The following is a 17423-nucleotide window of genomic DNA, read 5'->3' as shown; positions in this document are numbered from 1 at the left end:
AATCGTGTTACTCACTGTGCACTCCCACCTCTTTCTAGCCTCTTGGATGATACCAATAAGAATTAGCATACAGTACCTATGGCAACCAGCAACCTTTGTCAGATTCTTTCATAATATTTATACAGCCGTCTGCCACTAGCTTTATTTAGCTCTGGCTTGATGGCGCTATGAGATAACTTCTTGGTCTTTCTGTCTCACACAGGTGAAAGCCAAACTAAACGCACTCTGAGACAATTTCAAACAGGATGTTGAAATTACAATTAAATTATCACAGTGGGGGTGTCTTGAGTAATGAGTTCAGGATCTGTTATATCTGGTTTTAGTAACTATAAGAAGATAAGTCAGTCTTTCATACTTTGGAATGGGACAATTTCGTCCTTATATAAAACATCTTGTGTTATTATCTTCACAAAGAGTGGAATAGTTTCTGTGTTTCTGTACTTCCTGATGACTTGCTGCTTCATTAGCTCGAACGGAACATGCAGCTTTAATGAAAATGAGGTTCATGAAATATGAGAGCAAACATAAATAAATACCCATTAAATAAACAAATAGCAAGTAGAGTCAGTGTTTTGGTGTTTTTTGCATTTTTTGTTTGTTGGCTTGTTCTTATCTATAGTAAAGGAAGAAACGTTGCAACTAACTTTGCTATCCATAGTAATCAGTGCATGCGTGTCTGTAAATCCTGTTTATTTATTTATTTTTTGCCTCTACTGTTGTGGGGCTGGCCAAATATTCACGACACTGTGGCGTCTTCCCCCTGTGAACTCCGCTGCTCTGCGTGTCTCCTTCTTGTTTACATTAAACATGGTGTGACTCAGATTAAAGGGTGACAATTTTGCCTGGAGGCTGTTGCTATGGAAATGCATCTGCTATAGCTATGATAGGCCATTCATGTTTGATTAATTGGTTTTTCAGTGCTTCTTGGTTTGTGAGGACCCTTAAAGAGCAAGTCCATGGAAAATGGAAAATTAATGGATTTCTGTTTCCTTCGTTTTTACTCCATTTTCCTTCCTCCTTCCTTTTTTTTGTCCGACTACTTATTTTTGCTGGAGCTATTTCCTCATGTTTTAAGAAGTGTAGTGATGGTGTTTTGAATTATGATTGGAAGTTGGAGATTGTCATGGATGGGGGAGGTTTGAGCTTGGTTATTTGAAATGCAAAACGAATGTCTTTGTTCACTGCTGGCTTTTGTGAGCAGCTGCTGAGGCAAACACAGAATCTAATGTCGTGTGAATATTACGAGTTTTCAAAGCAGGCCAGAGCTGCTCACAACATTACTTTGTTGTGCATTTTTATTCTACCAATCTACTGGGACCAATTATGATTAGAGTGCTGAGCCTTCATCTCTGAACCTCTACTCGTGTTTATCAAGACCTCATATGCTCGAGCCCTTTAAATTTGATCTTTTTAGCACTGCACTAATGTGTAATGTATTATTTAACTCATAAATGTTTAAAAGAGCTAACAAATGCTAGTTCATCACTTTCTGATCTGTAAATTCCCAAACATTCCCATTTATGCCTGCATTAAAAGCATCCTTTGGTCTGTGTTCGTGTTCTGTTCTGATGAATCTTGAAATAAAGCTTTTGATGTCGTTGCTGTTGAAGATCTTATTAGATGACTAAGAACAGAACTTTATGAGCCTGATTCTGTAACCACTAAAGTATATTTTCCTGGGCCATTCCCAGCAGTTTACAACTGTTTTTTTTTTTCTGCTTGTGCTTATAGAAGTGTTGGCAATACATTTTCTTTTCCTTTTTACAACACAATGAGCATAACATCTCAGTTCATTAATACCACTGACTCAGTGATTGCTTGACCAGGTGCTGAGACATCTGGCTTTTCAAATACTAAGAAAAAAGAAATTCAGAAGCAGTAAATGAGGAAATCTTAACCTCAATACTACACAGGCTACTGTGTCCAAGGGGCCTGTAGCCGTCAATAGGAACCATAAATTGTACTTTCAGCTGTAATAGAGGGACCTATTGAAATCTGATTTCACTGATAAGCCTGTGTGTTGTATGGATGAATGGTTAAACAGTGCAAAATTGCTTTGGGATACAGTTCACTGAGTGGCTTTTACATGCAAAAAGCTTGGATGCAGTTAAAAAAAGGTGCTAACTTGTAAAGTTGATTTTCTCCTTATTAAATAAAAACATGCACTCTGTGTGTTTTTGGCCAGCTGAGTAGCAGAACATACTATAGACATATAATCACTAACACACACACTTATTTGGAGTCTCTACCTGTGTGTGTCTGACACAGGTAGTGTGCAGCTGATTTTAGAGCAGCGTTGCTGATTTTGTTTGCTGTGGCTGTAAACAACATTAAACAGCATAAAAATATGGAGCTCAAAAGATGCTCAACACTCTGTAAGTCTCACAGGCTTGCTGGCATTCTTTGTAGCTTTATAACTGTGATCAATTTATCGATTTAAAATTTTTAATTATGGATGGATGGATTGATCAGTGGATGGATGGATTATGGCTGCTTTAAGCTCTCAGTCTTTCTTAAAGTATAGATTTTGCTTAATTTCTGCTTTCTCATCAAACATCAGGCTCCCTCCCAGCAATCATGTATTCAAAGTATTTTCTGGTTCTGCTAACTGTCAAAAATGTCAGGAAACAATAACCCCAAAAAATTTCCAGGCTTCAGATCAGTCAGGGATGTCAAAGACAGTACATTTTAGTTTTTTGTATCCGAGTAGTTAACAGTAGAAGTCGTTAGCATTTAGAGAACAAGCATGCCCTTTGATTTAATCTTGCATTTAGTTGTTTTGGTTAGTTTTAGTTTAGATATTTCACTTATTATGCATCTCATTTTCAGTTCAGACCCTCCACAAACCTCAGTGTTGAAGTCAATTTCAGATCAAGTAATCTGGCTAAAAAGCTGCAGTTTTGTGAGACAGTGAAGAAAGAAAACCTCTCAGCCTGAGGTCATCCGTGAGACCTCTTTTTTCTTCCAAAAGACAACTCCCTCTAGCAATCCCAACTTTTTGCGCATAGTTCATTGTATTACATTTATATTTTATCCAACACAATTTCTCCAATTAGAACATGTCATCTCCACTTCGAAACATTTGCATATTTGGCTAATTGGCAGTCAGGAGTTTTATAGAGAAGATAGTAAAGCTGGTGTTCTTCTCTCACCCCAGATGCAGGAGATGGCTTTGCACCACCACCAACAACAACACCATCACCAGCATCCTGATGGCGCTCATTATGACCCCGCCCGTAACCACACCCTGATAAACAACTCACCTCCGATACTGCCCAACCCCATGAGTGCACTATCCCAGCTAAACCCACAGGTCAGCCGGAGTGCAGTGCCTCATGGTTCCCCCTCACCTCCCGGAAGTAAATCGGCCACACCCTCACCTTCAAGCTCCAATCAGGAAGAGGAGACTGATCCTCATTTGAAGGTACTGGTGTGGCTTCTCTGGCATGTAGTAGTGGCGATAAAGGCTTGGCAGTGCTTGTACCAGGTTGTTAACATGTAATCCGCAGTGCTGTTTAAGAGGAATGCAGGAATAGGCATGCTTGAGCTTGGGTTATTTGGCTGCCTGGAAAACTCAAACATTGCTGGAGTTGGAGCTATGTCTATTTTTTTCCTTTCATGCTTTGATAAAATAAACTTTTTGAGATATTTACTTTTAATCTCTTCAAAAAGTTCAAAATCTATGCCCTAATAGCAAAAGGAAATTCTGTTTTCCATGTTACTTTAGTGAATAGCTGTCATTCTAATCTAGGTTTGCTGCCTTTTTAAATTTCTATAATGAATGAAGATGTGAGACATGTTTTAATTGGCGCTTTTTTCAACAACAACATGATCTGTTGCCAGTCCTCCCCAACTTTGTCACTGCTTTACCGTGTTCTCAGTTACAGTCTGGTTCCAAAGCAACCACTCCTTCATTTAAATCACTCATTCATTTAAATAAGAAGAGAAGGATAGTTGTTTACATTCATTTGCTTTATGTAAATCTGTACAACTGCTTTTATAAATTGCCCACCAACCAATGTCTCTGTGGATTTGCTTCGTTTCTGTCAGGGGAATGTGAATGAGTGTATAATTGAATCTGCCACAGTGTTTCAGATTCATCTGTGTATTTAACTGCCAGCTCACAGTGATACAGTATAACAAGAAGGGGATCCTTTAGTTTAAAAAATATATATATTTCCCAGCCTATACATCTCTGCTGTGCTGTGTGAATAAAAATGATTACCATCTCTCCTATCAGTAAGTAATTCCATTTGCTCTCTCCAATTCATTCTGAGACCACATCAAAGCCAGAGCAGATACAGCAGGCGATTTAAAATTCCTTTCACCCCTAGCATGAAAATTCAGAATTTATGACTTGCTGAACAACTGCAAAATAAAGATTTGAGAAGGTTTGATACATTCAAATAACAGATGTTATTTTTGACAAAGTAAGGCAGGGAGAAAAACTGCTGTCAACCAGAGTCTGTGCGTGTAAATTGTTACTGTCAGTGAATCATTGCCGCAATATCCAAACACCGGGTATTGAACACAGAAAAGAAATTAAGGCTTTAATGAAGCTTACATGTTTCACCTGGGCACAGCGCTATAAGCATTCATCAGCAATGCGATTATTCACTCCGAGTCGAATTAGTAGACTCGCTTTCAGTGTCAATAAGCTGTTTTGTTTTTTTGTTTTGTGCCACTGATGGTCTTCCAGATCACGGGTGAGAAGCGACCGTCTTCGGAGATGATGAAGCCCAAGCCCAAACCCCAAAAAAAGAAGAAGAAGAAGGATCCAAACGAGCCTACAAAGCCTGTGTCGGCCTACGCCTTGTTCTTCAGAGACACTCAGGCAGCCATTAAAGGACAGAATCCCAATGCCACTTTTGGAGACGTATCCAAAATAGTAGCCTCCATGTGGGATGGTCTGGGAGAGGAGCAAAAACAGGTAGGCTTCGTTTAATATTCATCTATATACACTATGAGTTCTGGAAAGAGCTTTTTTTGTTGTTTATCAAACATCTAAAAAAAAAAAAACCTTGCAAAACTTATAAATTCACTCCATAAAAACTGAAACAGTTTTGACCTTGCGGCAGTTGTGACTGCCCGATGGCAAGAGGTTAATATCCTTTAAGTAGGAGAAGGAGCATAAAAATGTAGCTTGCAAATGAAAAGCGTTTAAAGACAAAAGAGAGAAAAAGAAATAAGCTGGGCTGCATTACTATCACCTTTTAGGATGATGCCAGCGTGGTAAAATTGTGAAAAAAGAAAAAGCATAACAAAGAAAAACAGATGCCTATTTACACATTGAGCAGCTTGCGTCTGCCTACCTAACAATTACAAGTTCAGTATTCACTCACCTTCTAGATCTGCTTTTGGGTTCCAACAATTGTTGATGGACATGCTGAGTTTTATTTAGCTGGTGATAATTTTCCTTGGCTTCGCCATTATAATGAGCGACCCGTTGTTTTTTTAAGTTGAATAATGCATCAGTAAAAACGTGTAATTCTGATTCTAAAATTAAAGAACTACCTGCCACTCTGGGTGATTGCAGCTTGCATGAGAGTGAAGCAAATAACATTTTTTATGCTTTTATTTTATAAAGTGAATTTTCTTGCACTCGGACTTGTAAAGATTTTAACCACCAGCAGTGCAGCTATATGGTTAATTTGATTTTATTATAACCCAACCTGTGCATATGAAACTGCATTAAGTTTCCTGTCCAGCACATTTTCTCTATTTCATTTTCCACATTCCAGTCCAACAGGCAAAGTCAAAGGTTTTTTTTTTTTGTCTGTGTGTTTGTGGTAACAAATGATGGTGTGAAATGAATGAAAAACGAGACAGTCTGATGATCATGCGCAGACTCATATTTTTAGAATATCCAGTCAGGGCGCAGCCTATTGGGTGTCAAATAAAAGCACCTGTCTCCATGACAAAGTGCAGCCCATTCCCCCCCAGCCACCATCTACCAGACCCTATCTAGCATGTGTGTTTTTCTCCCACCAAACCTACTTCATACGCTGGACTTTGGAGGCCGTCTGTCCCTTTTATTTGCAGTTAATTTTTGCCGCCTTCACCAGGGCTCTTCACCATGAATCTTCATTTCGCCGCTGACACCCTTGAATGTGAATTCCTCATTTCCTGTCCTTTTATTTATATCTGTTGCCTGGTGATTTGATCATGCTGGGAATACAAGATTAGCAATTGCCTTGTCCTTGGTTTTGCCTCAAGGACATCTTCTCCTGAAATGTTATTGTTTGTGCTGCTTAACCCCTCGTGTCCCGGTTTCTTATTCGCCTTAGATTTTGCACTGCAGATGCAACTCTCTTTCTCTCTGTCTCTGTATGTCTGTCTTCATCTCATGCTTTATGCATTTGTCCTTCACAGCTCCACCTGGGAGCACAGACAAAACTAATAATATGGCAATTCCATCATTAAAATCCAGCCATTTAGCATGCCATTTCACAGTTAATTTTTTGATTTGTTTGTGCATTCATGTGTTTAATCAAACATGTCACCTCGCAAGACACATAATTAACTTGAGGTAATGATGTCATTATGGAATAAAATGTAGTAGCCTGTCTGGGCAATAACACAGTGAGTGCTCTAATTATTCTCACTGACTAGCACTGTCATTTATTCCAGGCCAGCAAATGGATAAACTTGATAACCGTGTATTTACAGAGTACAACCAATTCAGCTAGTGCACATTAATCCTCATTAAAGTCATTAAAATTTCTGTCCTGGTCTTTCATAATGAAATAAATTCATGAAAGGACATTATAGCGTACTGCATTCACATCTGCTGGCTGGTAATATAATAGTAAAATGCATTTGAAATGCGCTCGTATCCTAAACATTTTCGGTAACATTTGATCCCCCTTGAAAAAAATAAAATAAATGTGACATAAATGGGAGTCATTTTTGTTATTTGAATAAATAAAAAACACACTGGTCACATACAAAAGTAAGTAAACCCCTACATGTATTGAACCTTCTGAGGAATAAACTAGATTTTATGCTAATGTCCCGTTTTTGGGTTTTCTGTTTTTACAGGAAGCCATAATACCAAGAGCTAAAGAGCTCCTTCAAACTGATTTAAATTGGTCTCCAAATTATTTGAAATAAGTAATTTCACTGCAGGGACGGTTGTCTTCAAGTAGGGTAGATTGCAAACAAAAACGGTTTGATGCCAAACACGTCCAAGAACCCTCAAATTTCATAACAGAATCTACAGTCAAAATGCATTTTTGCATCCAAGGAGACTAGAAGAATGCGCATTTTGAGTCCTGCTGTCCTAAAAAAAACATTAAAGCAAAACTAGAGTTAATGAGTGAGCAAAAAGGTAAAGATATAAACGTGTTCTAGAGAAATGACCAGTTGATATGCTCGGTGGAAGCCAAACAGTGTTACAGGAGAAGAAAATTATTACAACTGCTACACCTCTAGCTTAGTCTGAGAGCTAGCTTGCTGCCTCGGGGACTGGGCAGCCTGCGGTATTTGCTAATGAAAAAATTAGAATTGTGCATCATATCCAGGAGTGTTTGAAGATAATGGGATGCCTTCTATCCAAAAAGTTAAAGGCGAACTATAAGTAATGACTTTTAAATCCACCTAAAAATGGCTCAAAAAGTAAAAATGAAAGGTTTTGGTATGACCTGGTCAAACCGTAGATCTGAATCCTGCTGTGTGCTGTTGTTACATTTACAGTATCTGTAGAGATTTTATTAAAGAGAATCAAATGTTTGCTTGTACAAAGTGTCAAGAGGCCTAAAAAATCCAAGACATGTACTTACTTAATTGTTGGCTGTCATGTCCTGTCTCTCTCGGACCCACGAGGTGTGCTCTCTCATGTCACAGTCAGACCCTCTGGAGCCATGCAGGACCTCCAGAATGTAAACACAACCCTTCCCCTACACACAGCTTTGTTTTAACTAGATCACAGCCCCTGTTTCCAATTACCTATAGCGCTCGTCAAACACACAGTGCAGCAAAATTCACATAAGTGCACTGAAGGCGGCGTTTTTTTTATTGCTGTAGTTTATTGAAGAAACGATCAAAAGTTTCATTGTTGTGATTTATGTTCCTTCTGTGATTCTTTTTGTTACGCTTCAGTGTGCATTTTTTCCCACTTTGCTCGTGTTGTTGTGTATTCTCCAGTGCCGCCCTTAGGTTTGGCAGAACAAAGTCTTGTTTTTTGTTTTTAAATTCATGTTTATGTTCATATTTTCTTTTTTTTATTAAGCTGTTTTCATAGTTTGCACACCATACAGCGCTTTTTAATTCCCAAAGGCCTTTGCTTTATAGTGCAAGATCAATGCATTATTTGGGCTGTGCTATCCCTCAAGGTGACTACATGTTAAAGCTGCCCTAGAAACACAAAAGAACACTTTTCTTGTTTTTGTTATTTAAGATTAAGATCAATTTTCAGTTTTTACTGCAATGGGGAGGAACAGTGATAATGGATTTGGGGAGGAGGGAGCAGAAACCTTAGTATTATTTAATTGAGTCTGTAGATTTGTACCAGTGAAAGGGAGGAAAGAAAACACTGTGAGTTTGAAAAGATGGCACGTTTAGATAATAAACTCCTTCTCTGTGTTAAGTTTAAAAATCTGTCATGCAATATTCAACTATTTTTAGTCCGTTTTCTGCATCTTTGTCTACTATTCAAACACCGTTGTGCTTTCTTTTCTTTGGTTTTAATGTGCCTCTGCCTATTTCTCCTCCATTTTGCTTCCCGTTTGCTTCCTCTCCTCCTCCTTCTCCTCTCACCAATCGTCGGGTCTTTCAGTCGTAGAGTAATCACTCTCTTCAGTGTCAGCAGGGTGCAGAGTTATTGTCTCCTGTAATTAACTGGTTATCAAACAAGAACATTTCATTAAGGTACAATTAGGGGCTAATTCAGCCGGGACACCTCTGTGTCAGGATTACGATAGAGGCATATGCTCTCTCCTTGCAGCTTTGTTATTTTTTATTCATACTGACCTGCAGCCTTTGACGGCTTCAATTGCTAATGAATCCGCCCACTTTGGAATAATTAGACATCCTTAGGCATGGTAATTTATTTAAAAGTATCCGTCGTTGCGCAAATCATTAGCTGTGTTAAATTAATTTGAAATTAAAGCTGCTGGGAGTCGTTTGGGTTATTAAAGAAGCAACCGTGGGTCTGTCAGTCTATAAGAGGTGATGGGTAAGCCCGTTTTTATTTTTTTATTTTTTCATTTTTTCAATGAATTTCCTCATGGGGATCATTATTATTTTTGATTGATTTTTTTTTTTTGCTTGTTTTTATTTTTAAAGTTTGGATGAGTGCTTAATTCATCCATTCTTGTTCCAAAGTGTCTATCACAGAAGGAAAACAATTATGATATTGTAAATAAGGATGAATGAGTGGATAAACATCAGCTGTTTGAGCATGAGATTGTATCCGCCGTCATCCCGGTTTGTTTGCTGTTCTTTGTGTATGTCTGTTTGTTTATCGACTGTACGTGTTAGCGGCTGCCAGCCTATGCGCATTTGGCAAGGCATGAATGCTTAATGGTTATCGTACCCCACCTCTTTGAAGGAAATGACCCCGTCCACAGAGCCACAGACAGTCTCCTCGCTGAGGATCAGTAATTACCCGATGCATTTACTCACGCACAAACGTACACTCTCCTTTATATTAAAACGTTCCCGAGATGAGCCGAGATCTGAGTCTTCCTTATCGATTTAAGGACGGACTTTTTGCAACTTGCTTTTCCTGCATCACAAAGGCACTGGCAGCCATAAAGAGCCTGTGAGTGACATGTGATGACATTAATTCGAATTCCCTGTCTTAACGCATCATTTGAGGTTCATTCAGAAGGCTTGAGATTGCTTCTTTGCTAATGCTGTTTTGAATTCTTTTATTTATTTTTTTCCCCCCTCGTCTGAATGATTTGCTGGGACATCAGCTCTGATTAAGAGATGAGCAACAGCCTTAATAGAGGAAGAGACAGGAAAGCAGTGCACAAAATGACAAACAGCATCTCGCTCCTCATTTAACTCAGCAGAATTTCAAACTATTTTCACGCTATTGTGCACAAGCTTTATGCACATTTCACTCTGGATAGTCTGAAGAATAAGAACTACTTTCAGATACGCAAACATCATGCAGATGGTCGAATCTCCCTGACCTGATAACTGGGAAGTGAATGCATTCGATATGTTTTTCATCATGGAGTACACCGCCGGGTCACGCAATCACACCATGACTCCCAAAATCTCATTCACATCAGTCAGTGTGGACCACAGGGTCATTTTAGCCTTTCACATCACCTTGTAATCAATCGTTGTTGTTGTTGTGTTTGTTCCTGCAGAGCTACAAGAGGAAAACAGAGGCTGCTAAGAAGGAGTACCTGAAAGCCCTGGCCGCCTACAGAGCCAGTCTGGTTTCCAAGGTAACAGCAGGGGTCACGTCTTTGATATACATGGGTCAGCGGCGATATAAGGGATGATAAATTAGACAGAATTCCTTTCACTTTTGTTCCATGGAAAGGGTCCACAAGCTGCACTGAGCTATGTTTGTGCATATATATGTGTGTGTGTGTGTGTAAGAGAGACAAGGAGCCTGTGTGTGTGCTCGCAGGAGAACAGTGAAAATTAGGCCTCAAACACACCCGATTTGGAAGCTGGGGAGAAATGGAAAGTAATAGCACATGCGTGTGTGTTTGCGTGCGTGTACGCTCATCGCTGCGCATGTGCAAAAGTAGAAGTGGACATTACCTGTCATTTGCTATCCTCTTGGTGTTTCTGTCCTCCCTGATGCGCCACTAATGTGTTGTCTGAGGTTTGCGCACACCTACTGCTCTCTCTTTCATGCAGGTTACCTCACTTTAGCTCAGCACATTAACATATTTCTATCAATGCTTGTGTAAAAAACAAAACAATTCCTAATTATTTTCTTAAAAAAGCTGCTAGACTACTCCTCATTGGTTTTGTCTGTACTACAGTCATGATGGTATAGGGATATCAGTCTTTTGCTGTACAGCATTTCATTTCTCCCTTTCTGCATTGTGTGTTTTTTTTAAATGCAACTCTAAATTGCATTAGCATATACCGAGCCCCTCCTCTTTTCCCTCCCTCCTCCTGTCTCCACTAAGCACAGCGCCTCACTTCCTCTCGTGCTCATGGGCCGAAAACAAGCACCTTGATTAAGGCATGAATAGTTAATTCATCAGCCTCTTCACTGTGGCATACTTTCAGCTAAAAAGACTATTCTCATCTCTTGTCTTTGCTGCAATTAGACATTCATGTCATTGCTCCTATACAGGGGCTTGATTGATACTATATGCTGGTAGATTGCCAGTCAAAAATCTGACTGACTAAAATAAGCCTGCAGACCCTCCTTCGCTCATTCAGGATCAGCCAATCTGAATGCAGAGCTGAATCTCATGATTCACCACGACTCTCTTTTTTTTTAATTACCAATGAAGGGGTCTTTTCAGAGTGAATCGGGGTGGGTGGAATTGGAGGTAATTGGAGCTTCATTTGAAAGATTCACTTCTTAAGCGTGCACCTGTTGCCTTTTTGTTTTGTGACTCATGTTAGTTTGTTTGTGAGGAAAAAAGACAAACTAAAGTTTCATAGCTACCCACTATATGCCATGTCATTTCTCTCATGTTTGTTTCAACCCAAAAAACTCCACACTGAAAATTTAAAAAGTTTAAGGTGCACTTTATATTAAATATCGTATTCGTTTCAATCTTGGCAAACCATCTTTCAACTTAAATATTGTTTATTGTAAATCCTTCTGCTGCAATACACAACTTTAAATGTCTGCAAGTCTCAAGTTGACACAGATCAAATCTATTATCTCACTCTTTTCCTCTCCTCTCGCTTCATTTTTTTTTTTTTAGCATTTCATTTTCCACTTGACCCTGCGAATGTGGCTGTCTCTCTTCTTTATCCATCCATTCATTCCCGTTCCATTGATTATTTCAGGGATTCAGTTGGATGGATGGAAGCCATAAAAAAGTAGCAAACCACCACATATAACTCCAACCAGTCCGACAGTTAATGAGAAATACTGGATGCATTTCATAGATAGACATACACTTTCCTCCATGAGACAGAACAGTCTGCAGAGCAGATGTGAGTGCAGTGGAGGTGGGTGGGGCTGGGTGATTTAATACATTAAAAACAGAAAGAATGAAGAATGGGTGGGAACTATAGGTTGATTAAGCAAAGATAGCTTAACATAATAATGAATGCTTTAAAATTTGAGTACTCTGTGTTTTTTAAACGGTACAGCCATGTAAAGAGGAGGGTAGACTCTCTTTTTTTATACATTAGATATACTAAAACAGTTTGTGACTTAGGAGGCTCTAAAAGTATTTATACAACCTCAGATGAGCAGCAATACATGACATATGACACCATGTCATTGTTTACTAAATTTACTAAATTGGAAAAGTGTGAATAACTGAGTATGCCCCATGATTCAGTAGCTTGTAAAACCACCTTTAGCAGAAATAACTTGAATGTTATCATTTTCTGTAAGTATTAATCAGTCTGTCACATTGTTAAAGAAAGAATTCAGCCCATTATTTTTTACAACCTTCATTTTATTGATGTTTTGTGGGGTTTTGTTTATGCACAGTTCTCTTAAGGTGCTTACAAACATTTCAATCAGGTTGAGGTCTGGACTTTTTCTGGGCGTTTGCTGCTTTGCTTGCAACAGGATCATTGTCCTGTTGCATGACCCAGTTTTGGCCAAGCTTTAGCTGTCAGGCAGATGGCCTCACATCTGACTCTAGAATAGCTAGCTCACTGACTGCAAGGTGCCCAGGTCCTGTGGCTGCAAAGCAAACCAAAATCATCACCCCTACACCGCTGTGCTTGACAGTTGGTGTGAGGTGTGTTTCTGATCGGCTGTTTTTGGGTTTTGAAAACCAAACATCTCTGCTTTGGTCTCGTCTGTCCCAAGGACATCGTTCCAGACGTTGTGGTTTGTTCAGGTGCAACTTTGCAAACCTAAGCATTGCAGCCGTGTTCTTATTAGAGAGAAAGTACTTTCTCCTGGAAACCCTTCCATACCAGCCATACTTGTTTAGTCTTGTTCTAATTAAACTGCCATAAACTTGAACGTTTAGCACGCTGAAGCCTGTAGACTCTGAGAAGTATCTCTTGCATTGCATGGTTTGACCTTGGGGTATATTTGATGGGGTGTCCACTTCTGGGATGACTTGCAGCTGTCTTGAATAGTGTGAATACTCTTTCTCACTGTACAGTGCTTTTATACATCTTTTATAGACTTGCTGGTGATGATTAATCAAGTATAGCACTTACTGTCTTTATTCCTATGGAAATAGTAGTACACAGCTTGTGCATTTTGGCTTATTACTGGTAAACTCGAGGCTCAGTGTCTTCCCCAGGAATACTTTGGTATGTAGACTGGAAAACCACCAACCAAGTGGTTGTTGTGTGCTTGCACTCATCACGTTCAAGCAATATTTGCATGCTAAAGCTGCACATACAATGAATTTACATGAGAGTATATTGGGACTGAGTTAGCCTTAAATGGTGATCCATACAATTATTCATTGTTGTACTGCAATGAGCCACAAGAGTTAACACATTGTTCCATGGCGTGTAACCATTGTTCTTGATTTCTCTCTCTTTAAGACATATAACGACCCCGTGGAGACAAAAAGTGCCCAGACAAGTCAGGCTTCTCCACATATGATGCCAGGCAACCCGCCGCTGTACAGTGTGCCACCTCCTCCCCAGCCGACATCGCCATACCTGGGGCCTGGGGCCTTCCCACTCACTGACCTGCAGAGCTATGCAGGACACGCCCCTCGCCACACTCTGTCGCAGACACTCAGCCAATCGCAGATGCTGCCCAGCATTAGTGCCTCTCCCCCTTCCTCCTTCCAGATCAGCCCACCACTTCACCCCCACCAGCAGCTCTCCCTGCACCAGAGCTCACTCCTCAACCAGCCTATCCGCATGCAGCAGGTCCAGTCCCAGTCAATCATCTCTCACCAGATGGGGCTTCAGGCCTCTCTTCACTCCCCACCTCCAGGGCAGCAGGTATAGTGACAAACGAAGACACGTCTGCTGCGAGGAGATTATCATTTAAGATGTGTGCCTAATTTTAATGCACTCCCTATAGGGTTTTTCCCACCTCCAGTCAGAGTACCAGAAGAGCATTGGGGGTTCCCAGTCTCCAGGAGCTCCTGGCCCTGGTCCAGGCCCTGGAGTGGCTCAGACCCATGATTGGGACAATGAATACTGCAATCGGGAGTGTGGCAACCACTGCAGGTCAGTCTTCACATTATATTGTGTTAAATAAATGTGGAAGCCAGACAAACTAATTACATTTAATGGTAAAAAGCCTCAGTTAAAGAATGGAATTTGACACCATATTTACCTCATAATTTAGGTCGCATTTGCCCTTAGACCAGAATTCCTGCAGATATAAGTTATAGTATAGTTATAGCTATGGAAGATGTCTCTTCCACTGCTTTTGCAAAGTAAGTGTTGAAAATTGTCAGCTCTGTTCCATTGAGACGAGGGTGACAGGTGTAGAGGTAATGGTGAGATAATAGAGCATGTCATGCGTTTGTCAGACAGCAGTAAAAAGAAGACGTTCCAAACACAAGTTTTCACTCTTATTATACTAAATGATTTGGCAAACTGCGCAGCCCTGCAGCACTGGAAGATATCGTAAGTCAATAGTGCTGCTCATGCTCAATTACAGTGCGATTTTTATTTCATTAAGAAGGTTTGTTTTGAGAAACAAACTAAGAAAAATTAAATGATCACCACCAGGGAACGATCATGCAATCAAGGAAAAATGCACCTCTGATTTCCTTCTTCCTTTCTATTTTGTAGAGTTGTCGAGTGTGACTCAGAATCTAAACTGTGTTTTTGATTTTCCGTTTTTTTTCTTTTTGTTTATTTGTTTGTTTTTTTTCCAGTGGCAACATGATAGGCAGGGACAAGCCACTCTACCTCACCTGAAACTGAAGATGATACTCTGTCGACAAAAACGACACAGAGGAGTCTACTCTCATCCCCTATTCCACTCCCCCACTCCTCCCCCAACCCTCCCATTCTTCTTCTTCTTCTTCTGACGTGCACACTTACATGCAGTGTACACTTGACATACAAACGCACACACGCACATGCAAACACACACATGCCGCTTCACACACACACACACACAATCACACACGTCACCACCACCTTTTTTTGTCAGTGTAATTTTTATTTTTCTCAGTTTCTAGAACTTGTGAACAGAGTTTGATGACTACTGTCTGTACCACTTAATGTATTAGCAGTCCTCTTGCTGTTGAAATTTGCCAAGCACTTATAAAGCCTCCCCCCACGCCCTACCCGCCCGACCCTCTCCCACCTTCTGAGTTGTGTGTCTCCGCCCCCTCTCCGATACAGGCCGGGCTGCAGAGCACTTCTCTCGTGTGTCACCATAAAGTCCCCTCAGGGACCCCATCCAGCTTTAATTAGAACGAGAAGAAAGAAAAATACTCCTTTCCTTTAATCGCTTTATTTTCCATTTGTTTTTTTTCTTTTCTTTGTTGTTATTGATGCTGTTTTATTTATTTCTGGCTTGCAAAACCGTTCCTCTTTTTTTGCCAGTAAGCGATGGGCCCTGTTCTATAGAGAAATATTAACATTTAGTAGGTTCTAGCAGGCCTTGATGTTATCGTAGCTTTGCTTAAGGGCCTGCAAATTAATACAAAAGTCTGGGTGGGGAAGAGAAACAAAACAAAAAGAATCTTTTTTAATATTAAAGACCTGTTGAGGTCTATGAGCTGTCACAGTGTGATTGTAAATATCACTTTTATGGGATCAAATTGGGAATTGGAAGTCCAGATAGATTTGTTTCTTCTTTAATATTACCTGTAAGTCATTGTGTGTGTGTGTGTGTGTGTGTGCGTGTGTGTGTGTGTGTGTGGGTGGGTTTGTGGGCGCATGCATGCCTGGACGTTAGAATGTACCACATTCATGACGTGCGCGGCTGAGTATGTATGTGCGCACATGCACGGACACATGTGCGCAGGTGTGTCTCAGCGTTCGGGCGTCGAGTCTTTCTCGTGAATTTTAACAGCCTTGTGCAGCTGGATTTCAGAGGAGTATTTCACACTCTCATTCTTGCATTAAATCTGTGCTCACTGGTGTGTTTTTTTCCAATAAAGTTCAATCTAAAACTGAATACACAATATGTGTCCTGCAGATCATTAAATGGAAAGAGCCAGGTGAGAGATAGAGAGCAAAGAGATAGAAAAAGAGAAAGAAGCGCTGTGAAATAAAATGAGATGTAATGTTGCAGGTGAAAAAAACGCCTGCCCCACCCTCCTGTTATGTTGTCTGACCATAATGTCAGTTTTGTGTCCTTCTACAACGAGAAGTGAAGTAATGAAATATGTGAATGGAGCCATCACAGCCACATTACGGTGACTTTTATAACTTTCCAGTTGGTGTTTGGTTGTGTTGATCTCATCTTTTTTTAAACTTTTGTGTGATTAACAGAAATGCATTTTGCTGACAAGACATCTCGTTTTTATCTCTTTAAGTGTAGCATCATTTCAGTTTTAGTTGCTGCAAAACTATAACATTTTAAGTTGTGTACAAAAAAAAAAAACCCTGCCAATTGTAGTTATTTTATTTGTAAAGCCAGTAATGATAAATATTTTAAATGGTTATCAGCATATTGTTTTCTGCTAGTTGCCCATCAGCCATTTGACAGGTTCTTATTTATAAAATAAAGTAGATCACCTTTGCTTCTTATGATGGAGGTATATTTTTATTCTTATTTTATTGTTTCTTTTCTTCGGTTTGATAAACTTAATGATGATGACCACAACAATGATTATTTCTTTATTTTTTACATTTTGGGTGCTGCTCTTTTCTTTCCTTGCCAGCAGCATCGGTTTGTGTCACAATGCTTCTTTTATTTCAAACCTGCATAATAAAGACTAAAAAGTTTAAAAGTGATCACGCCTGCTCTTTTCCCTGCGGACCTAATGTCTCTCTTTTTGTTTTTTTTTCCTTCTCTAATTAGATGATCACACCTTTTGTGAAAACGTGGTAATAGTTATTTTAAAAAAATCACAAACACCCCCAACTTTCTGTACTGTACACTGCATTTGCACCTAGGAAGGTCACATATTTGTATCCTAAATTTGCATTCAACTCAGGCCTCCGATGGCATCAACTAATTAACCGTGGATACAGTGTGCACCAGCCAGCATTGATATTGCCAGTAAACTATTTTAACAAACAAGAGAGCAGATGCGAGAAGACGTTTGCTTGTGAAAGTAGTGCATCGTAGGCGTCTAGTGTGAGATAAAGAGAACAGAGGAATGCAATGTGCATACAAACTCAGGCAACCGTCCAAGTGCTGATTTTACCCCGATTGCACACAAGTCTTCTTAGAGACTTTATGA

General features: G+C 39.8%; 1 protein-coding gene across 5 annotated transcripts in view; it reads left to right on the top strand.

The window, feature by feature from the left end:
* Positions 1–16965, top strand: part of tox2 (TOX high mobility group box family member 2) — a 92596-nt gene extending 75631 nt beyond the window's left edge. For 2 of the 5 annotated variants that reach the window (XM_006782758.3, XM_006782760.3), the window contains exons 5-10: positions 3158–3424; positions 4688–4930; positions 10326–10406; positions 13633–14043; positions 14126–14274; positions 14934–16965. In XM_006782758.3, coding sequence (XP_006782821.1) covers positions 3158–3424; positions 4688–4930; positions 10326–10406; positions 13633–14043; positions 14126–14274; positions 14934–14976 — 1194 coding nt within the window. In that variant the 3' untranslated portion in view covers positions 14977–16965. The remainder of the gene's footprint in view (positions 1–3157; positions 3425–4687; positions 4931–10325; positions 10407–13632; positions 14044–14125; positions 14275–14933) is intronic. The other 3 variants (XM_006782759.3, XM_006782761.3, XM_006782762.3) reach the window with 3 other exon arrangements.
* Positions 16966–17423: the final 458 nt, after the last annotated feature.

This window comes from Neolamprologus brichardi, chromosome 5, assembly GCF_056152115.1.
Source record: "Neolamprologus brichardi isolate AB-2024 chromosome 5, ASM5615211v1, whole genome shotgun sequence".
NCBI lineage: Eukaryota > Metazoa > Chordata > Actinopteri > Cichliformes > Cichlidae > Neolamprologus > Neolamprologus brichardi.
This window is presented reverse-complemented; position numbering and strand designations above follow the sequence as displayed.